A 23,750-nucleotide genomic window follows, 5' to 3' on the forward strand; every position below is an offset into this window, starting at 1 on the left:
TTTAAATGATTCTTTAATTAATTTGCAACATGATTTATGGGCATATTATGGCTCAACATGACAATCATAAAATAGACATATGTTATGAACTATGGTTTGTCATTAAACTCACGATCCCAACTCAATAAGTCGAATCACAAATCGAGGAGCGCAATCTTACTATATGAGCAATGTTTTCGATCATTTGATAGGTTTTATCTGATAAACAACTATTTAATCAGCTCTATCTAATAAGTCTTTATCTTCTGACATTTCCTTTACTTAAAAAATACGTTAATTCTGTCAAAATATTCTTAATGAAATTGAACATTAAAGAATTTAAGCAGATTTAAAATTTTATATAAATATTGGAAATGTTTGTTATTAAACTAAGAAAGAAGTCCTTTGCTAACTTAACAAGAATTTAAAATTTACTAATCAATTCAAATTGGAAATACCCAAATACTAGAGATTACAAATTCGAATTTGACGATTTTAAAAGCACCATTTATATTAATGCTAAAGGACAAAAAAAGGAGGAAAACATAAAAATAAATATAGACAAAAAATACAAATAAAGTTTAAACTAAACAAATTCGACAGCAGTGTTGTATAACGTTGACAAAGAATGCTTCAATATTCGTACGTTACTTATCATGTTTGCATATTTTATCAAATGTGTATAAAAAAAAAAATGAACGCAATGCTTTATACCAAAAGTATTGATTTTCTATTTCGTCAATTTGCAAAGTTGATTAAATGCATTTGCTTATGACGCTATTAATGCAAATAAATAAATAAAGCACATACATAGATTAATTTGATATGCATGTGCAAATGCAATATGCACCTACATACATATAAAATTGGGCTCGTCTATTATTTCGATTGGAACACTAACTAATACATACAAAAAATACGTATGTATTTGTATTTGTTAATCAAGTGCAAATAAAAACTAATTGATTCAATAAATGCTTGTGAGCAACGTGCATCAGTGAATGTGCTCACAATGTGCACACATATACACATACATACATAAATAGCCATTGCCTTTACCTTATTTGCTTTTATTTGGCGTAATCAACAAAATGACAATCAAAAACGAAAGCAATAAATAATGTCAACGACTAATTAATTCAAATAAAAACAAAACCAATGTATACACAAACAAAACGTGTGGAAAACAAACGTTCGACAACAACACAAAACAGCTGATTGCAACAGATTGATAAATATCGTGTCAGCCCTGCACGCTTGCTCTGAAGCAGTTATCGTTATCGCGATTAAATAGTTTTCAAATGCGCAGTTGGTTATGCGTACAAATATCAAAGCACTAACCATGAGTTATCTAAACAACTTTCAAAGATTATTCGAAATAAACAATAAATATTTTTAATAATTGACTATTAGGAGTCTCGATTTTGCGCAGTATTTCTCAACGATAATATATTTTTGCAATTCAATGCAACCGTTTATGGTATATACTCTACGCAATGTTCTTAAAAATTCCGAAAGTGCAAATAAAACACAAGAGCGGTATATTTTAAGATACGGTCACTTATCATGTTTCGCTGTGCCTCTTTTCGTACGAAACAATAATACATTATTAATTTTTCGCTTATACATGTTATTTAACTATGCTCTTCTTAGTCTCCTAAAAATAAAAACAATATGAAAAGACATTTATTCCTCCAAAAAAAGTGTTTTTAAGAAATAGTTCTTAAAAATATTTAGCCATCACTAATAAATGTGGGGCAGTGTAACCGCACTTGCAATTTACGCCATGGTATCATTTTGAAATGGAGGTGCTGGTCACACAGCGGCAATGCTATTACCGATGGTTTTTTTGCAGCAATATAATCATTTGTTGTTGTTTCGCCGCAAGGTTCGGACGTGTGTATTTTCCGAGGCGCACACACATACTTCGAAGTCGTTCTACTCGTCTCGTTGTGCGTTCATTTCTTCTTTACCATTTTTTTTCTGTGTAATTTTGTTTCACATATAAAAAATCAAAAAAGGCAAACGGACCTACACACAACTAAACCAATACCAATTATCCGAAACCCTCCAAAAAATAAAAGAAAAAATGCCCGTGTCCAGGCAACAGCTCAGCAGATGTGAAATGTGACGACACGACGGGCGAAAAGAAAAAAGTGTCCGCAATCGCGCAGTCGAGAGGGGCGAGAAAAAGGAAAACCATTTTGCAAAAAGTAAAAAAGAGAAAAAATAAATAAGAAGCAACAAAAAGTGAGAGGAATATCGGCAGCGACGCTCACGCGTTGCGCCCCCCCTCTCCACCTTCATTCAAAATAAAAGTGAAAACGTGCAAAATAAATATATACAACAAAAAGAAACAGAGAGAACAGAGACGAAGTTAAGTTACTCCAAACTAAAAAAGAAAGAAAAAAATGTGCGACGCTGCCGCAACAACAATAGCGGCAGTAGGAGCAGCAACTGCTGGTGACACAGCAGCGACAACAACAACCACATCAATGGATGAACAGCAAACGGAACGTCAGCGACAAAGCTGCTGTCGCCTGTGCATTGCGCCCGCCAGCGAATGCATATCGATCATCAATAGTTATGCAGCCGATAAGGAGCCGCTGGCCACAAAAATACATAACTGCGTAAATATCAAGGTGAGTGCGAGCTATAAGTTAGAAGAAGCAATTGCTTGAGGAGGAGGAACAACAACAATAGAGACAGACGACAATACGTAATACACACTAACTACTCCACAATCATCGGCAATCGACATCGATTCACATTCAATTCAATACAAAAATTCGATACGATTCGATTGCCCTCTGTGTGCTCTGCTCCTCATACCGCAAGCGAAACCGAAATCGTTATACACACACTTGCTCTGCTCTGCTTCCATTCTCCCATTTCCCATTCTCCGCTCTGCTGGATATGGCATTGGCCAGTGTGCCTGCCTGCCTGCCTGGAGCAGAGGCGGTTTGCTCGGCTCGGCTGGCCACACCCGACGCATGCGACACCATCATGGCTCCTCATCCACATCCACTATATGCGTGTGCTTGTGTCCATGTGTGTGTGTGTATGTAATCGATAAGTCCATTTCCATCAACACTGTGTCCCGTCCAGCTTTACTCTGCTTCGGCTGCCCAAATATATATATAAAAAAAAGAAGTGAGGTTAAATACGAAACCAAAAGTAAAATATGCCTCATCAGACGCGAGTTGCGGCTGCTTTAGCTGCTCTGCTCTGTAGCTGCTGCTTTGGCCCCATTTGATTGTGCAAGCGCTGCTGCTGTTGACGACGATGACGACGACGACGACGAGACCGAGCCAAAACGGTTGTTGTGTCGTTCGTTGCCAGCTGCAGCAGCACAGTGCCCTCCCCCCTCTTCTCATTCTGTGCCAGTCCCAGTTGCTATCTCAGAGTTGCCACTTTTGCCCGTGAGCAACATCATCATCAGTTTTCTGTTTTGTTGTATTTTTTTCTTTTTTTGGAAATGGAAATGGAAACGGAATCGAGAACAGAGCTGCTCCGGGTCTGCGGCTGCTGCTGCTGCTTTTGTAGCTCTTGAAGTGCCAAGTCACGATACCCGACAACGACGACTACGACGACGACATCGCCTGTGTTTATTGGTATTGGTGACGCTGTTGTGGTTGTCGCTCTGGCTCGATGGCTGGCGTTGTGCCTGTGGCTCGCTAGCTAGCTGCTGTTGCTTGGCTGGTTTGTCGCTTGCTTCGCTGCTGCTTTTGCTGTTGCTGCCGATGTCGTCGTCGCCGTCGTCATCGGTATTTCGTGTGCTACGTTGGCAGAGTAACCACTGGCAGCTGCTGGTTGGCAGAGCACATAGCATGGCATGGCATGGGATTCGTTTCGCTTTTGCTCCATTCCCAGTGGTGTTTTGTGATTGAGGTTAGAATCGACCGGCAAGCTAAATACTGCTTTTATTTAGCACATATAAATAATGACAACAAACTACTATGCTGCTCATTGTTTATTATTTACAAATTTCGTTTGTTTGCCGCTTCTGCTTATTCTTCTTCTGCTCTACGCCACCTTCAATTTTCGTTCGTTTCGTTCTATGCGATTTTTCTTAGCGATGTGCAAAGAAAAACATCGCATTTTAATCGATACCTAATCAAAAAACATAGTATATGTTTATGCAAATTTATTAAATTGCAATACTATTTGGTGTTTACAAAGTGTTATTGTTGTCTTCCATCGCTAAGCACTACGAATGGACAGCACAAAGCGCAGAGAGCAATGAGCGGCGTCTCGGTCTGTTCGAGGCCGCCGAGAGAGCGAGAGAGAAAAAGAGAGAGCAGGAAAAGACGTGCGTGAGCGTTGTTCGCTGTATGTGTGTGTGTGTGTGTGGAACCATATGTATGCATGCGTGTGTGTGTGTGTGGAGCTTGGGTCGCGCTTGGTTCGTTTCATATCGACAATGTCTGCTTTGCCTGCTGTTGTTGCTGTGCCTGCCCAGCACCAGCAGAGCAAGAGCAATTACGTATAATTTTTGCTTCCATGGAATTTGCAGGCGGCAGCCCAACGCGAGAGCTGAAAAACCGCGTCCAAGTCTCGATTTATATCATCATCATCAACTTGAACATAGTCATCGTTGTCGATGTCGTCGTCATAGCTGGGCCAGAGTCCAGTCTATTTCCGTTTTACTCCGCTCCCAGACTTTGCCCTCTTTTTGTTTTTTTTTTTCGCTTTTCGTTTTTGTTGCTTCATTCGTATTCCATGATGCGGCGGCGGCGATTGCTCTCCTCCAATGATGATGAGAGCGCGACTGGCAAATCTCTTCTTGCGCGCGCGCTCTTCTCGTGTCCTTCACTTTGGGCAACTTGCTGCTCCTCCGTTATATATCCGGTGTGTGTGGAACACACGAACGAAACAGAACAGAAGAGCAGAAGATGGGGGGAGAGCAAAGAAATGAAAAGTGGCTTCGCTAGCTTCGCTTTGTTCCGCAGACATTCGGTTTATTGATTCTTTTATGTGCGCTGTGGCAACCAGGCACATGAAGAAGAAGAAGCAGAAGAGACAGAGGCAGGCAACCAAAACCCAAAACCGAAACCAAACCCAGAGTCGCCCTCGTCGTCATCCACTTTTCGTTGTTGCCTGCTGCTTCTTTCCAAAATGGTTGCCTGCTGCTGCTTCTTTTGGCCTGCGCCCCCGGCAACGACATCATCATCATCGCCATCGTCATCATCATCATCAACGTTGTCGTCGTCGGCACGTTGCTGCTGCGTGTGCTTGGTGCTGGGCGCTGCTCTTTGGTTTCGCTTTGGCTCGATTTCATGGTGAATACACCAGGCAGCAACCAGCAGCTCAACCGATACACACACACACACACAGACACATACACAGATAGCCACTCAATTCCATACAACAACAGCAAGAAGAGCGAGCGAACAGCGACCATTTGGTTGGCGTCATCGCTGTGCGGTTCGCTTGTTATCTGGAGGCGGACCACATGCACACACACATACGCATACAGTGCCAGGGCTGGCAGCAGGGCCAGGGCAGCGCAGGGCTGGACAGACAGACAAATACAACAACAAAATGAATGTTCGTTTTTGTTTTTTGTTGTTGTTGTTGCCTGCTGCAGTTGCCAGTTTTGTGTTGCCTGCATCGAATTTCGGCCATACCAAAAGCCCAACTCCAAGTACATATATGTATGTGTATAAACTTTCTCTGGTCAAAAAAGCTGTCAAAGAGAGGGAGGGAGTAAGCAAGATGAGACTGATAACAGCTTAAAAATTGTACATGCGGCACAATTTGTATGTGTGTGAGTGAGCGAGGCAGTAGCGATAACTTTTTTCGGAGATTTATCGATTGCCGCATGCACTTGACTGCCATTGTTGTTATCGTAATTTAATACGAACGGTAAAGATCTGCACTGCTTGCTAATAACAGCAGGATGCAGACGCGCACACACACACACAGACATGCGGACGCACACACACGCAGCTGACGGCGACGAATAAGGACACGAAAACAGATACGGCAATGAAGACAATGCACAGGGGGCAGAGCACAAGCAGCAAAGCAACAACAACAATGGAAGAGAATCTGAAACCCGTTCGAGGTCCGAGATCATGCGGCGTTTGGCTTACTGCTCTGCTGCCTGGGATTGTTTTGGGACTGCGAACTGGACACTAAGATGAGATGAGATGAGAGGCTCTTGGAATTCTGGTCAACAGCAGCAACAGCATCATGATGATTGTTGCACCTGGCATCAGCGGCAGCTGGTTACTGGCAGCTGCCTCTTTTTCTTGTTGCTGATGTTGTTGTTGCTATTGATGGATGGAAAGATTTCCTTTTCAACTTTCTAAAAAGGCCAGCCCAAAACGTTGCTGTTGCCGCCGCTGCTGCTGCCAAAATGTTTACAAAACTAAATTTATCCAAACAAATACTGAAATATGACTTCTTTTTTCTTTTTATTTTACTTTTTTTGCAATTACATAGAAATTGTTTAGCTTACCTGCTGCAAGCAGTGTATATAAAGCAAGCAGAGTAATGGCAAAACAGGAGAGTTTGCTAGGCACATTTAAAGTCCAAAACAACAGCAATAATGCTTATTAAAGTTAAATGTATTTAGTTCCCTTTCTTCCTTCCTTCCCTATTTCCTTTAACTCTTGCACACTTCCCTTGCTCTGTATCCAATTGCGATTTTGCCGCCATCATCGTGGCCACTTGAGAAAGAGATGTGCCCAACAGGACGTCGAATGTGTGCGGGTGTGTGTGTGTGTGTCTGTTGTGGAGTTGGGGGCAAGGTGAATGAACAACATATTATCGAAACCCTTCAACGCCAAACTGAGGTGGGGGAGAGAGATACACATTCGTACATACTTATGTATGCTGCTGTAGTATATAGGATGAGAATTTCAGGACTGAAGTGCGTACATAACAAATTTGTACATAGAGCATATGTGAGTGTGTGTGTGCATCTGTTTGTGTGCACATTCAGCATATGTGCCCAGAGCACACACATACACAGAAGTTTGTGTGTGTGTGCTTGGTTGGCCAGCTGTGAGAGAGGGGGGTGGTACTGTGGAGAGGAAGCCAAGTAAAAGGGGAGCGGGCGTTGTTGCGCCACGAATTACAAAAGCATAAAAGCTCATGCACGCATAAAGATGCAAAAATAATCATAACCACAAGCAGTTGCACACACACACACACACACATTCATTCGTCAATCATTTCCATACACATGCATTCACACACGCACACACATGCCACCGAACATCTTCGATTATTGTGTAAGCTGTCAAATGCAGTTTTGCCGGCCCCAAGCAACAACAATTGGCGATTATTTGCGCTTCTGTTTTGGTCTTAGCGTTCGTTGCTTTTGCTTCTTATTAATGACAATTTTCCCACACGGCATTGGCCACCATTTTTTTCTTTTTGTATTTGATGGTCACATGTTATCGATATTATGCGTAAGTGTGTGGGTACATTTTTAAATTTCGATACACATGCTACACCAATTTGTTCACAATAATTGTACCAGGGCTGCATTTTTCAGATTGAAAGCGAATTTGCGAATTTGAATATGATGAAACGTATTTTGAAGCCAATTTCAACATAACTGGAGAAACGTATATTTGAAAATTTTAACAATGTACGAAATATTTTATTTCCAATTGGAATATAACTTGAACATCAGTTTAATGTATTGAATGTCGGACAACGTATTTGGCAGTCAATTAAAATTGCAAGCAATTGATTTTATTTCAATGAGCGAAGTTAATATTGAAATAATTAGCTTAAATTTTCATTAATTAATTCGAAACTCAAGTGCAAATGAATATATATTGCATTACACTTTATACATATATAAGTTAATCTCTCTGGCAATTATATTTAAGAGACAGAAGTGAATGCATTTCTTTGCCATGTTTTCACAATAAATACATGCTTATTGAGTATATACATATGTACATACATACATTTGTGTGTATGTACATACATAGGTACATACTTTTAATTGAAAAGCCAAAATGGTCCCATGCCACACGCACAATTAAAAGCAAATTATGCACAAACACAAAGGCCTAAGGAACTCTGCAACAACAACAACAACAATTAGATGTTTATATACCTAACTAATATGCGTCAGTTAGCAACACATAAGCCAATACATACATAATCACACATGCATATGCATTTACATGGATAGATTGCACACACGTATATATAGAAACACATACATGCGCAAGCAAAGTGCTATCAGGCAAAAGGACATGGGACATTGGACATTGGACATGCGTTTCAATTGCACTGTTAAGTGTACGTGTGTGTGTATGTGTGTGTGGGATGCACATGAGTTGTGCATATAATTATAAGCAGGTCATTGACATTAATAGACTAGTAGTAGAGAGACACACACACATACAGTTGCATTGCAATCTTGTTGGCTATCGACGATGAAGAAAACCTCAAACCGACCTCGTGTTTGGCCAAAGGTGAGAGGGCTTTTCAGATACGGATTCTCTATTGTGGGGTGCGGGACTAAAGACACTAAAGACGATGACTTCTATCTTCAATTTACATAAATGCCGTGCGGCAAAGTCAAAGTTATATATACTATATACACAAACACTTAACTGCCTTAAGTTGGCGAAAATCGTTAGAAATTTCCAACATGGAAATGGGGACATGCAACAAACATTAACGATGCCAATAAAACCTTGTATTTGTTTAATATTTAAGTTTTGCGCTATCCTCCTGTTATTGATTTTATTCTACGCTTTGTGGTTAAGGGGCCTATCGATTGTGGTTTTTAGTAGCTTGTGCATTTTTTGATCAGTGATGTTGATGTTGATGTTGTTCATTTTTCGTAGTTTAGCAAATGGCAATAGACAAGCATCGAATGAACAAGAACTAAAGTGAACAAGAATAAAATTGAACTGAACGAAAAAGTACGATTTGCGTGAACTTGTTTTTGTTCTTAGTTCTTTTGCTCACTAGTTCTTAGGTTTATCGATTGTTTTTTTTTTAGTTTGCTTATCGATTACGATATCTGTCTTTGATTAGCAATAACTGATCGTTTTATTTGTTTTTTTCAAATTTCTACGTATTTTTGCAGATTACATCAACGGATCGTTTATCGTTGCACATTTGCCACGCCTGCATCAGCTACTTGAACTCGTGGCAAAGCTTCAAGAATCGCTGCCTCAGTTCACAGACGAAGCAACGCCAATGGCTGGACACGGATCGCAGCAAACAGCAGACGCTACTGGGCTATTTGGATTTAAATCGGGCCGAGAATGGCAGCGTCTCAGTTGAGCAGCAGCAACAACATCAGCAAGCTGGCGAATTGAAAAGCGATTCAGCTGCGGAGAAGGCGTCTGCAAACATTTTGGATGGCATACCATCGCTGAAGAAGCGCAAATCGTTAACAGTCTATGTGAGTCCCAAGCAGCAACTGCAACTGCAACACCAGCAGCAACAGCAACAACTGCAACAACAGCAGCAACAGCAACCGCCGCCGCCGCAGCAACTACTGCAAACGACGGCAAGAGCAGCGAGCATGACAATGGCAGCGGCGGCAGAGCAGCAGCCACAGCAAACATTGCAGACCCTTTTATTGCAGGTGCCCTCAACGTGCAGCACAACAGCGGCAATGGCAACTGCGATAACATCGCAGCAGCAACATCAACAGCAGCAGCAGCAACGCAAATATCAACAGCAGCAACGTGTCAAGCATCATCATCATAGTCATCAGCATCACCATCATCAGTTGCAGCAACTGCAGCAGCGACATCGACGCATTCGCCAGCCGCGACGTCCAGAGGCGCCATCTGTTAGTGCTCAGCAGCAACAGCAGCAACGTTTGTCCAAATTGAAGCCGAAAGTCTATTTACCGTTGGATATTGCAGTGCCGCCATTGCCACCGATACCGATACCGATGACCATATCGATACCACCGCTGCCGATAACAACGTCCGTGTTATCGTCATCAACTGTTGCTACTGCTGCATCAGCTGCTGGTGTTGAGGTAGCAGCAACATTGCCGTTACCATTGCCATTGTCGTCGCTGCCCCTTGATTTCAGCCAGTGTAAGAATCCGTCTCAGAAATTGGGCAGCAGCCTCGCTGTGCCAACAACGTCGTCGTCGTCCTCAACGTCGCTGCCACAGCCGCTGCCGCTGCCATCGTCGTCGTCAGTTGCCAGCAATGTTGTCGCTGCGTCTGCCACAAGCACAACAGCAACAGCGGCCGTCACGACGGCGACGACGACGCCGCTGCTGATGCCGGTAACGCTGCAGAGCGCCGCCCAGCAACTGCGCTTTTTTCCGGCGCTATTCCTATAATGTAATTGTATCGTGCATTCGCAAGCGTCTACATGCCACATGCCACATACACCCGTCTCACTCTCTCTCTTTCTCTTCTTTCAACTTACCTCCCCTGAAAAATAATTTGTTTTTGTTTGTTTAGTGATAATAATGCTAATTCATTGATTAACTACCTTGAGAACTTATCGTGTTGTCGTTATCGCTATCGTTATACAGCCGCTGCCCGCCGTGCCCATCAAGGATGAGCCACTGGACGATACGGACGATGACTATCAGATGAAATGCATTGACGAGTCCGACGACATGATGGATCCCACAATGTTCCTAGAGCGCTCCGAACACGAAGGCGATGTGCCGCTAATGGTAAGAAAATTAAATTGAGAAACCAATTTTGATTCCGATTCCGAGAGATTCCGATTGTCGCAGATTATTGCAACTGAGCTATGTTGTAAAAAAAGCTGCAGTCTTCTAAGTCCGTCCTGCCTTTTAGTAGCTAAAACCCCGTTTAGTAAAGGCAATACAATTTTAAATTGATGATTTGGAATGATTAAAACGATATTATTTAAACTTTGTAGTATGAAAGTTACATCTTCCTTGCTCTTACCTTTTAGGCGCTTAAATGTCGCTTAGTAAAGATTTGCTATGTAATTTAGAATTAGTAATTTGAAATAGCGATAAAATCTTGAAAAATAGCATTTTATATAAAATTTGCAACCACCTAGCTCAAACCTTTCAGGAATTTGAATTAGTGATTAAAAATATATGGCGTAAAGACTTTTTTACAAGGCAAATGATAGTAATGCTCTTACCATTTTAACAGTGACAATTAATTGTTTACATACATATGTAGAGTATCGATTTGGTATAGACATTAATAACTATAGTTTTTTTGATTCCTGAAAATTTGGATCAGATATAAATTGTAGAAAAGTTGAAAAAAAAAGCGCTACGGATCTTAGTTGCTGTGGCTGACAATCTGGTATATTGAGCTTATAGAACTATATCAATATATCAGTCTAGTGTTAGTATTTTATTTGTGCGGTGTATTAATTTGGTATATTTAAAATTAATACCACACTGTTTTGCTTTCAATTAAAAATGATTAGCGGGTATCTCACAGTCGAGCTTTTTTACTTGATAACTTTATTTATCGATGCTCCCTACCCTATAGATTTACTTAGAACAATTTGTAATACTCCTAATTGGAGAGTGTTTGTCATAGATTTGCGCAATTGTTTATTGCATAACCAGCAACACTTTTGCCATGGTCTCTGCACAAAAAACTGAACTAGATACTCGAACCAAGTTGTATAATCACTAACTTCTCTCTTTTCGCTTTGTGTCTCTTTCTATGACAGACCTCCGACTATGATTATACGGCGCAGCACGGCGTGACGGCGGCCGTGGCGGCGGCATCGCTGCCAGCGAGCGCCGTGGCGAATGTGGCAGCCGCCGGTGACTCGAAGGTGGCCAGCTGCCGGGCATGCAGTCTGCAGTTCTCGACACGGGCAAATGCGCGTCGGCACGAACGCAATCTGCATCCGAATCTGTTCCAGCTGTCGACCGACTCCCCGAACAATACGCCAATCACAAAGCCAACGCCAGCGCTTGCGGCCGCACTGGAAATCCAACGTGCCGCAGCCGCAGCGGCGGCAACGGCGGAGGCAACAAAGGCGGCAGCCGGTGGCAATATATCGACGCAAAAGTATCGCCAGGTGGTGATGAACACGTTCATCAAGTGCGAGAACGGTGGCTATGACTACGACAATCCGGAGCAGTATCAGCAGCTGTTGACGCGCGACAAAGTGGAGTTCATACAGGAGAACAATGAGTTCCTCGAGCAGTACCAGACGATGACGTGTCGCTGTTGCAACAAATACTTTAGCACGTACAAGAACTTTATGGCGCATGTGCGCAAAAAGTATCCGCTGTTGCCGCGCAATCTGTGCTTCAACTGCCTCAAGATGAACGATTCGAAGGCGTTATTCATATCGCATCTGAAGAAACGCAACTGCATCAATTTGTATCGTGTGCTCAACGCGTTGCGTGTGAAGCAACCAAACTTTGCGCATGCCAATGCCTCCGGTGTGGTGGCCACCACAGAGATGCCACAACAGCAGCAGCCACAACAACAACAGCAGCAGCAACAACAGTTGGTGCATGACACATCGTCGTCGGAGCGACCAGAGAAATTGCGAGCCAAGGAGCTGCTGGTGAATAAGCTCTACGTGTGCAAACTGTGTCCAAAAGGTTTTCGCACCAAGCACGAGTTTCGCACCCATGTGTATGACAAGCATGCGGATGTGCAGCGCAAGGACAACAATTCGATACAGTGCAGCTTCTGTGGCCTCGACTTTGCCGATCCCGTCGACCGGCGTCGTCACTACAACAATATGGACTGCATTGTCCGGCTGCGCTGCATGACCTGTGATGCCAAACTGGAGACGCATCAGCGTTTCCTCGACCATGTCTATCAGGATCATTTGGGCGGTGTGAGCAGCGACAATGCATCGACAGCAACACAATCCGGCTTGGATCATTCGCCTGGCAAGCGGAGTTTACTCGGCGCCCTCGGTATTGGAGTCAGTCAGTCGTCGTCCAACGATGAATCCCGTGGCAGCAGCAGCACCATCAACAACAACAACAATGTGAATAACAACAGCAATCACAACAATACGAATGCTGCTGCTTCCTCCTTGACTTCGACGCCCGCGAAATCCGTTTCCAATGCAGCGGGTGGCTCTAGCTCTGCTAATCGCAACAGCGCTGGCGGTGGGAGCAGCGCTGGCGGAGATTCGGCGCCCAAATCGCAGTATTTCTCACGCATGCCGCAAGTTTGTCCGATCTGCGGACAACAGTACAACAACTACAACAATGTGCTGCGTCACATGGAGTCAAAGCATCCCAACAAGCTGCCCGAGACGTACAAGTGTGTGCGCTGCGGTCTCGGCTATCCACGCATCTCGTATCTGCGCGAGCACATGATCAATGTGCATGGCGTGGACAAGAATCGTCATTCCGGCGGCTTTGAGTACATCGTGAATGCGGATGCCGTCAAGTTGGCCGATGGCAGCACACCGAATGTGTATACGGGACGCTACGATTATGTGATGAAGGATTTGATGTCCATAACAAATGGTGGGACACTCGGTAATTTTTTAGTCATCTGTCGCAAAACCTCATTGTCCTTCGGCATCCATCATCGATCAATCAGTCAATCAATCAATCGATCGGCATTCAACATTCCATGTGTGAAGCGTCCATCAGACATTTGTTATTGTCCAGCGCAAAAACACGACATCATGTGCTTTACTCCTCCACATTGGCAAGCAAGAAAGTGTTAGAAATGTAGCTGACAGGGAATCGATGTTTACTCGAGCTTTTCCATCCGTCTGCCCGTCTGTCTGCGTGTTTGAAACGTTTCAGTTTAGCCAACTTAAGAGCTAGTTTTTCACAGTTTGCTGTTGGCATAAAGTAGCTGCTTATACTTATATTCTAGCGCGACCACGCCCCTTTATGAAATGAATTTTTACTTGAATTCCATCCGTCTGCCTGTCTGTCCGCGAGTTTGCAACGTGGCAGCTCAGTCAATATAAAAGCTAGCGTTTATCAAATTTTCAGAGTTTGTTCTTGGTATGAAGTAGTTGCCTTTGCTTATATTGGAGCGCGACCATGCCCACATCCGCCTTTTTATGTAACTAAATATTGCTTGGGAAGAGCAACCCTTGTAAACTAAAACCTAGATTTTGTACTTTGTTACATTCTTAAGATCTAATTGAAGATTTAAACTCATCGTTTACTCTATAATTATGTATGAATGATCATCAACTAAAGTTATAGTTATTGTCTAGATATGCTTGCTCTACTAACGCGAAGTTTTTGTTATGTGTTTCTTACTATTTAAATAGTAAACTCCAAACTAATGCGCCTCTTTTTTCGCTCTCTCTTGTGTTTTGCAGATGATGACGAGGAGGAAACCGGAAGTCTGGCCAAAAAGATACGTCTCGATGACAGCAGCAACAACAGCAGCATCAACACAAGCATTGCCAACCAGCAAAAGGAGTGCCCCATCTGCAATGCGGTGTTCAGCAACAACATTGGCCTCTCAAATCACATGCGTTCGCATTACACCGCCTCCTCGACGGCGACAAATGCAGCGTTGGCTGCCGCCAATCGCATGACACCCAAATCGCTGACGATAACAGCAACGCCACCGTTGGAAGCAACAGCCGCTGCAAGCACTACCGCATCGCCAGCAGCAGTAGCTGCAAGTGGAGCAGGTGCAACATCGACGCCAACCGGGGGCAAAGTGCCACCGGCGATGGTGCATCAGACGCCGCAGGAACAGGCCGTGTTTCGTCGCAGTTTAGATCAGGCGGCCGATCGTCGCTTTCGCCGGATGCGTTGTCGCATCTGTCAGCGGCGCTTCAGCTCAAAGAAATCGTATCGCTATCACATGCTGACCGATCATCAGGTGCAGAATGTGCAGTTCATCAAGTGCAAGCTGTGCAACGCCGAATTCGCCTACGAGAAGGGACTGAAGGTGCATCTGTTTAAGGTGCACGGACGTGCGATCAAGGATGAGATGATTGTCAAGGAATTCGAATGCAATGTCTGCTCCACCGTTTACAGTTCGGAGCTGGAGCTGCAGCAGCACAAACGTAGCGTCCACAAGTCATCGACTTCGTCCACGAATACAGCGAAATCGTCGACAACGACAGCCACAACCATCACAGCGCTGAACACATCAAATTCAGCGTCGGCTGTTGATTTGGGTGCGGCAGACACATCGACGGTGATGCCGCTGTATTGGTATCAATGCAAGTACTGTCCATCCAATTTCAATACCAACAAGAAGCTGGCCATTCACATCAACTCGCACGACGAGTTTGACTCGAATGATTATTCGTGCAAGGACTGCGGCAATGTGTACAGCGGTCGCAAGAGCCTCTGGGTAAGTGACGGGTGGATAAATGAATGCAAAACAGTAACCTTACTGAGTACGGTAGTAAAATGTGCCTAGTGACATGTTCTATCATGCAGTTAAATGCATATATCATATAACTTCACTTAGTCGCCACTTCAATATGCACTATTATCTTGCTTAAGAGCCACGCACATAAACTTTAAATTATGAAACAGAAAGCATAGCTTAAAATTCTTGTGCTTCACTGGTTAAAGTCTTTTGCCGATACCAGTCGAGGCCGTTAGGCGAAAATTTTCTTAACGGCCTCTCTGTACACGGTAGCAAAATTTACCTTTTGGTATATTTTATTATGCAGTTTTATGCATACTCCTTTACCGGTATGTTAATCTCACTTAGTGGCCACACTTAAAAAAAGCAATAGCGTACAAAAATGGAAAGTTGTGTTGCTTCCCATTTCAAGCCATCTCGCTTAGCTGCCTCGTTTTGGCCGTTAAGTGAATTAAGTGTTTAATGCGCTTACCCCGATTAATTGCATTGCTGTTCTTTGCAGGTTCATCGGTACAAGAAGCATCCGCAGGTGCCGGATCCCGTGGAGTGCACGCTATGTCGCAAGATGTTCTTCGATCGCCAGATGCTGGACAATCACACGCCCACCTGCAATCGCAAACCCATCACGGCAACCGGCGCCCATCAGCAGGATGGGCAACAGCAGCAGCACAGAGAACAACAGCAACAGCAACGCGGCATCTTTAAGCACAAAACGGGCGACGACGATGACGAGGATGAGGACGATGATCAGCTGCTGTTGCTCGACGATGCTCCGGGCACGCCAGCAACAGCAGCCGCAGCAGCAACATCAGCTGCATCAGCAGCCGGCGATAGCAATGCTACATCGATGGCGGGCATCAAGATACGCATACCGGAGGTGGCATGCACCATTTGTGGGGCACGCTTCACCGACCAGGAGATGTTCAGCAAGCACATACAGAAGCACGAACAGGAATTGTACGTCGACAATCCGTTGGCGGCAATGTTCGACGACGGTCCCGCCGATGCGGGACAATTTCAGGTGGAGCGTCAGAACGAGAACGGGGAATACGCGTGCGATTTGTGCGCCAAGACGTTCCCCCAGGTGATTGCGCTCAAGGTGCATCGCAAGTGGCATTTCAGAGGTGATAGCAAGCAGGTGAGCTTTTTGGGCTTGTGCAGCGAGGTGAAAAATCTGAGAATAAAAATCATCTTCAAAACGAAAATCCTGTTGAGTAAACTATAAAAAAAAACTTGCTACGTTTGTTGTTTGTTGCCTCCGCACCAGTCGCAAAAAAATAAACGCAAAACAGAATCCATATCTCTATATATATATATTGAACAACGACACGATCAACAACCAAGACAACAACAGCAACAGTTGCTACTACTTGGACACATGTATTGGCAACTGCTGTTGACTTGTTGTGCTAACCATTTGCAACATTGAAACATTTGTATTAATCTTTGTTTTCACCATTTAGAATCCCATCATCGACGGCGAAGCGACAACGCTGAACAACAGCAGCAACAACAACAACAACTCGACGTTGCATCTACGCGAACTGCATGCGGTGGGTCTGATGCCCAACCAGCAGCAGCAACAACAGAAGCAACAGCAGCAGCAGCAACAATCGCAGTCCCAACAGCAACACCAACAATCGTCGAGCCAACAGCAGAGGAGCAAATCGTTGAAACGCAAACGTGAATTGAAGTGTGAATATTGCGCCTCCACCTTCATTAGCAACAACAATCTGCGTCGCCACATGTACGAGCTGCACAAACACGAAGTGAGCAATCTGCCTGAGCCGCCAGTAATCGAAGTGGACGCACCGTTGAGTTGCCGACGCTGCGGTGATCTGCAATTCGAGACGAAGGAGGCGTGGATCGAGCATAAGTTGGCCGATGCGAAGGTGGTGCGTCCATTCTGTCCATTCCAGTGGGGCTGTGATCTGTGCGGCGAGTATTTGTCGCGCAAGGAGAAGCTCATCAATCACATCAACAACCATCTCAAGGAGGAGGTGATTGTCCCTGTTGCGGTGGCCGCCAGCCAGAAGCTAGCGACTGCAGCAGCAAACACTGCGAAAGCAGCAACCGCAACAGAAGAAGCTACGGCGGCAACAACAACACCAGCAGCAGCAGCAACCACAAAGGCAGCAACAACAGTTGCAGCGGCAACTGAAGCGGCGACAGTTAAATTGAAGGTGAAAAGCGAGACAACGAGAAGAGAGCTGGAAGGTGGCAAGCAGGTGGCAGAAGGGGAAGGTGGTGGGGAGGAGGAAGATAGTGAGCTCGAGGATGACAGCGATGATAGCGACGATGATGATGATGATGAGGATAGCACGAGTGACGACGATGAGGATGATGATGTTGACGACGAAGAAGAAGACGATGTGGTTGAAGTCGAGCAACAACAACACAATAATAACAATAATAATAATAGTAGTAACAACAATAATAACAACAGTGCCGTCGCCTTGGATGAGGATGATCTTATTGAAGAGGTCATTGAGGAGATCGATGATGATGTGGAAGAGCTGCCAGTGGAACAAGTCGATCAGGGTAAAGGTAAAGCAGCAGCAACAACAACAACGACGACGACGACGAAACGTCCAAACTTTGCCTACAATCAAAGCCAGGCAAAGTTGAATGGCAACAGCGGCAACAGGAAGCAGGCGACGCACAGTTCGGAAGATGATGAAGTGGATGACGTCGACGACGATGTCGACGATGATGATGATGATGTGGAAATGGACGAGGAAGTGGAGGAGGAAGAAGGTGGCGTAGGTGTCGCCGTAGTGGGCGAAGGCATGACCATTGATGATATTATCGAGGAGGATGATGGCGAGGATGATGACGATGAGGATGTCGATGATGATGATGGGCATGGACAACATTTGGTTGGTGAGCATGTGGTGGCCGACGATGACGACGACGATGATGATGTTGACGATCGCGACGACGATGATGACGATGTGGATGATGTCGATGATGAGGATGACGATGTGGATGATGTAGATGATGTCGACGAAGATGATGATATCGATGAGGATGACTTTGATGATGAGCAGCAACAGCAACAGCGTAGGAATGTCAGCAGCATCGTTGCTGACGAAGACGAAGACGACAACGATGATGATGATGACGATGACGTTGCGAATGCAGAGCAACGTCGACGTCAGCGTCATCAGGGTCGTGGTCGTCGTCATGATGAAGATGATGATGATGATGAAGATGATGTGATGGATGGCGATGGCAATGGCGGTACATCGTCGTCGTCATCGGAGAGCGAGTCGACAACGTCGCGATCAACTGGTGAGCGGCGCAATAAAAGCAAATCTGTAGTTGCATCATCAGCGGCATCAGCGGCCGCTGCTGATCACACTAATTCCAGCTATACGTGCGATCTATGTCAACTTTGTTTCGATTCCCAGGAGCAGCTGCAGACACACATTAAAAGTCATTTCCTCAACGGGCCAACAACGACAACCGGCAGCAGCAGCGGCGGCAGCGGCAGCAGCAGCAGTGCAGCCAGCCGAAGCAGCCAAAGCAGCAGCCGCAGCAGAAGTAGCACAACAAATAACAACAACAACAATAGCAACAACAATCACAACCATAAAAGCAAAACCAAAAAGGAGACTGCAACATCAGCAGCGACGTCAGCGGCAGCAGCAGCAGCAGCAGCGACGGCAACGACGGAAGCTGGCGCGAGCTTGATCTGAGCTTCAAAATGTACAAAATTTAACCACAGAAAATACCACACATGAAAACACAGCACACCAACAAATACACCACACCACACACGCACACTTCACACACACTTCACACACACAAAAACAAAGCGCATTCCATCAACACCACAAACACACAGAGATATCGTCTATGATGCATTTACGCCTGCGCGTAATTGCAATGCCCACACTCACGCACACAGACACACACACTGGTACGCACGCATGTATAAATCAAAGTGCGTGGGTGTGTGTGTGTGTGCGTGTGTTTGAATTTTTTTTCTTACTGCTAATTGTAGTTGTTAATAAGCACACAAACACACACACGTATATATAGTGAATATATATTAAAAATGTATGTATATGTATGCAACTTATGAATTACGATGAAGTCAACATCATTTTTTTTGTTTTTTTTTTATATATTTTTTTGCAAAAAAATGTTCAATTTAGAGCAACGCCAGTTATATTGAGTTTTTAGGTTATTTAAGTCAACACAAAGTAAAAAAGTTAATTATATACATATGCATACATAGAAAATCATATATAAAATGAATACAGTAAAAGAACAACATATATAAGAGGTTATGTGAATTAATTAATTAAATCTTTAACATTGCGTCAAGGCACCAAAGCAACAACAAACTGTAGAAGATGAAGAAGCAGACGATGATGAAGATGAAAAAGAAGCAGCCAATAGCAACTGAAGCGGTGGCTGCAGCAAACGAATTAAGCGAAAAACTTACGTTTATTATTATCTGTATTGATACTATTTTATACATATAATATATATTTTTTATTAATAACATTTCCTGCCGTTTTCAAAAGCGATCGTTTAAAAAATAATGCATAGTTTACTAAACTTATTCCAAACAAGAAAAATGTCAGGTTTTCTCTTTTTTTTTATTATTTGTGTCTTTGGGACAGTAAATTTTACATTTATGATTTTTGTTGATTATGACCAACTCTTTCGACTCGCATAGTTTTTAGTTGACAAATGAAACACAAAAACAAAAAAAAACGTAGTTTTAACAAAATGCGCCAAACATGAATAAGAATACAAACCCAATGAAACAATACACACTCTGGCAAGACACCTTTCCATTATCCGGCTGGGTGTTGCGTGTACTGAAACATTATTTTTGCCATACACACAAACAAACACATGCACTCGAAAACACAGCACCCGCAGCATTAGCACTTTGACCCCATATATAAATATATATATATAAATTTAGTATGTAATCTGTATATTAATTATTTATATGATAATGCATTTTCACACAAAAACACACACACAAAACAAAATCGTTTCATGCTGCATTATAATCGTATGTATGATTAAAACATATAAAAAAGAGGATCACATAAACGAAAGAAAAAAAAATTATGAATAAATAGTGCATACTGCGCATATGTTAATTACGCTTACAAATTAATTATTGCGATTGCGGACATACCTTTTACTTGTATAATTAATTTAAGGTTTGTGTATGTAATTGGAAACTAGTTTAAAAATCAGATACAAATAATAATAATAAAACACACATGAATGCAAACAAAACACATATGCAGCATGCATATGTATGTCTAATTGAATACCATGAACAAATTGTTTTTACTTAGAGGGTAAATTTCAAAATCTGTACTCTAGCGCCAATTGTCTATAACAGCCTGAATGTATCGCTGCAGCAAACTATCGATTTATGTACAATATACCAAAATAGTACAAAGACCTTGTTGGTATATCGATAATTCAAATTGTAGGGCGCTAAAGTTCCAGTTTACCACAGGATTTCAAAGTTGATAACAACAATTAATAAATAATTTTGCAGAGTTCAGGATTTATTTGCACAAGCATTATTTAACAAAATATCAATGCACATTCACTCATATCGAATTGCCTTAATAATAAACTGATTTGTTGTTAGCCGTGTTTGGCAGAGAGGCACAAAAAGTTTTAATTGTTTTTAAGTTGTGTTAAATATTAATAAATACTTTAATGTACGTGTGGGGCAGATATATATAAAGTTAGCTCAATTAGCTTGTTTTGGTCTAGTTTCGTTGAGGTGACAATTGATTGAATGTCAAAAAACGTTGTTGTTGTCAGGTGGATTTCAAGACGAATCGAATAATTATATCATTATATCAAACAAAACAAAAATCAAAAAAGGAAAAACAAGAAATGTACAAATTACTCAATGATAACAAGTAAAAGAAATAGGGCACAGCCAACGACAATGCCGTGTAATACATACAAGTATAGAATCTAAGTGTGTTGTATTCTGTTGACATAGGACATACTTTACATATAAATTATTATTCTTAAACAAGATACTACTAAGGCTAAAAAAAAATTGGTGCGTGGGCGAGTCGCAGAAACAGCATTGCCAAAAATACTATCATGTCAAATCCGTTGCCTCTAGGAGTACTGCGTGTGTGGATTCACGTTAATCATCTCCATGTTGCTGCTAATTCGAGAAAGGAAATCAGATCGATTAGTTTTGGTTGTTGAAAATGGAAAATATAAAGACTATGAAAACATAAATAAGAATACGACACGTTGATGATTAAATACCCTCGCAGAGAGATACAATAATTAGTTAATTAATAAGTCAAAAAAATATGGCGGATAGATTTAGTAAATTGCACTTTATGTCAAAGAATTTGATTTGGTCTTTAGGTGAACACAATTATAATATTCTCTGCTAGGGCATTCTGATTAGAAATATAATCGTAACTGGCCGTTGATAAGCCCCATGAAGCGTATAATGATTTGATTAATATATACTTATCGCGCACCAAAGTTAGTTTTTCTATTTTGACAGCCAAGTTTGTTGGATGGGAACTTGATGAGTACATGTGCTTCAACTAAATTCAACGCTACAATGATGAAGTTGGGCGGGAATGGAAAATGTACAAGTGGATATTTTAGATAATGAGAGATGATTATTTACAGTAAATGGTTGAATGGATGAAGGCTTAACGAAAACGAAGGCATTAACAACTGAACTTACCTGCGGCTGCAACGCATGTGAATGAAGAGCAGCGCCAGTCCAAGTGTCACACAAATGGCGCCCACAACGATGTAGGCAATGCCTAGGAATGGATTCTTGCCGCCCAGCACTGAGGTGGTCGACAGAATCATTCGTTTGGTGCCATCAAATGAAACAACCGGATAATCTAAAAGCAAACAAACATATTACAAATCAATCAACAATGATTTCTCCATCACTTACTGTATTTAATGTGTAGCGTGTAATTGCCAGCCTTGAGACCCTTGGCATATTCGGGAACTGTTTGGTTCAAGCGACGATACAATTTGCGGAAACTGGGCAGGGCAGCCGTGCGCATCCAAACAATGAGATCTTCATTTTGGAAGCCATTGTTGTCGGGATTCAGTGGATCCAAATCGGCAAGACCGATTTGCCAAAACAATGGTCTCGCAAATCCCTCCAAGGCCTTGCTCAAGTTACCCTCCGGATTGCGGAACTTGACGCGCTTATCCGATGGCCAGGCAATTCCCGTGTTAAATAATTTTATGGGCTCATTGTTTAGGCTTAGAGTCAGTGAGTCTATAAAAGCAACGAATTGAAACCAGAGATTTAGTTAGTTCAGTGATAAGATACAAACCGAGGCAAAGACACTAAACAAACACAACAAATAGCAGTTGTTCCATAAAATATGAAGGTGAGTTACCATTGAACAGGGAATTGGCAATGGCACCGCATGGGGCAATGGGTGTGCCATCGTCCGTGTAGGCAAACGGTGTGCAATCCGAATTGGGTGTTAACGAGAGTCGTCCGAGCAGCTGCTCATCGTCACGCGACTTCACATAGCGTCGATGATTCTGATAGTAATTGGTCAGACCATAATACATGTACACATCGCCCTATTTCCAACAAAATAAACACCAACAAGAACAAAAATCAATTATTAAATGCCAATGTCAATTATTGAATAGCACACACTCACATTAAAGTCGACGGGCAGATGCACGTTCTCCTCGCAGAGGCAACTTCCGCCAGTGTGGTTCTTGAGAAAATCAGCGCAGGTTTGACTGCCCCCAATCTGTTTGCACTGCGTGTAATCGACAATCACCTCGTTGGCCGTATTGGAAAAGTGCAGCAGCACCACGCCAATGGGTATGAAGAGAATGCCAATCACAAAGAACGTTGGCAGCACTGTTCTCGCTGTTAACACTGGCTGCCAGGCGGGCAGACGTTGCTGCTTGAAGGCCGAATCTGTGATAAGAAGGAATTAGGATAATGAGTGATGACAGCACTAATGGATACTAATTGTGTTGGCAGCATTGGGTTAAGCTGTGATTCATGCAAGACAAGCCTGTTTAATATCGATTGCCCTCTTGATATTTTAACTGCATTAGTCATTCTCCAATTTCTTATCACAAACACTCGCACAAAGCCACAAACAACTTGTTACTGTTACTGTGTATGTGTGTATTTGTGTTGGGTGCTTTAGTGTACACTACACAAGAGTATTGAAACTCATTGGATTTTCACCTGAAGGTCGCTTTGACTTCGAGCCTGCGTTTTCCTCATTTCCCACATTTTGCGTAGACATCGCGATTGCGTTTTAACAACAAGAACAACAACAGGCGGCTCCACGTCCTGCGACGAAGACCAGGCGAGGATTAACGAGAAAACGTAAAACTGGACTGCACGTCGCAATTACGCTTAGCCAAATACGTAAATAATACATGAAATTTCGCGATATCAGAGCTGCTAGTCGATATATAGTTTTAATCATCGTTCGATAGCACCAAAGCATCAACAGCAATAAA

The 23,750-nt window shown here is 42.9% G+C and overlaps 2 protein-coding genes across 7 annotated transcripts; one reads left to right on the plus strand and one right to left on the minus strand.

Moving 5' to 3' along the window:
• The first annotated feature begins 1,838 nt into the window (after window positions 1–1,838).
• Window positions 1,839–19,754, plus strand: LOC133849579 (zinc finger protein hangover). 3 transcript variants are annotated; one of them, XM_062285756.1, is made up of 8 exons: window positions 1,839–2,621; window positions 9,053–9,373; window positions 10,478–10,624; window positions 11,620–13,411; window positions 14,221–15,215; window positions 15,739–16,374; window positions 16,700–18,530; window positions 18,650–18,811. In XM_062285756.1, exons 1-8 carry the CDS (start codon window positions 2,391–2,393, stop codon window positions 18,670–18,672), a joined length of 5,976 nt encoding a protein of 1,991 aa, XP_062141740.1. In that variant the 5' UTR covers window positions 1,839–2,390; the 3' UTR covers window positions 18,673–18,811. The 3 variants fall into 3 exon arrangements, with proteins under 3 accessions (XP_062141740.1, XP_062141738.1, XP_062141739.1); XM_062285754.1 differs by having other exon boundaries at window positions 16,700–19,754; XM_062285755.1 differs by having other exon boundaries at window positions 11,620–13,399; window positions 16,700–19,754.
• Window positions 19,755–20,770: 1,016 nt separating this feature from the next.
• On the minus strand, window positions 20,771–23,672 carry LOC133849584 (cell cycle control protein 50A). Of its 4 annotated transcripts, none has more exons than XR_009895389.1 (7): window positions 23,470–23,672; window positions 22,922–23,190; window positions 22,646–22,838; window positions 22,186–22,521; window positions 21,964–22,129; window positions 21,749–21,829; window positions 20,771–21,414 (listed from the first exon to the last, which is right to left on the minus strand). XR_009895389.1 is itself a non-coding variant. In XM_062285765.1 (6 exons), the coding sequence occupies exons 1-6, from the start codon at window positions 23,528–23,530 to the stop codon at window positions 21,369–21,371; spliced, it is 1,071 nt and encodes a 356-aa protein (XP_062141749.1). In that variant the 5' UTR covers window positions 23,531–23,672; the 3' UTR covers window positions 20,771–21,368. The 4 variants fall into 4 exon arrangements, 2 of the variants coding, with proteins under 2 accessions (XP_062141749.1, XP_062141748.1); XR_009895388.1 differs by having other exon boundaries at window positions 20,771–21,417; XM_062285765.1 differs by lacking the exon at window positions 21,749–21,829.
• Window positions 23,673–23,750: the final 78 nt, after the last annotated feature.

This window comes from Drosophila sulfurigaster, chromosome X (assembly GCF_023558435.1).
Source record: "Drosophila sulfurigaster albostrigata strain 15112-1811.04 chromosome X, ASM2355843v2, whole genome shotgun sequence".
Lineage (NCBI taxonomy): Eukaryota > Metazoa > Arthropoda > Insecta > Diptera > Drosophilidae > Drosophila > Drosophila sulfurigaster.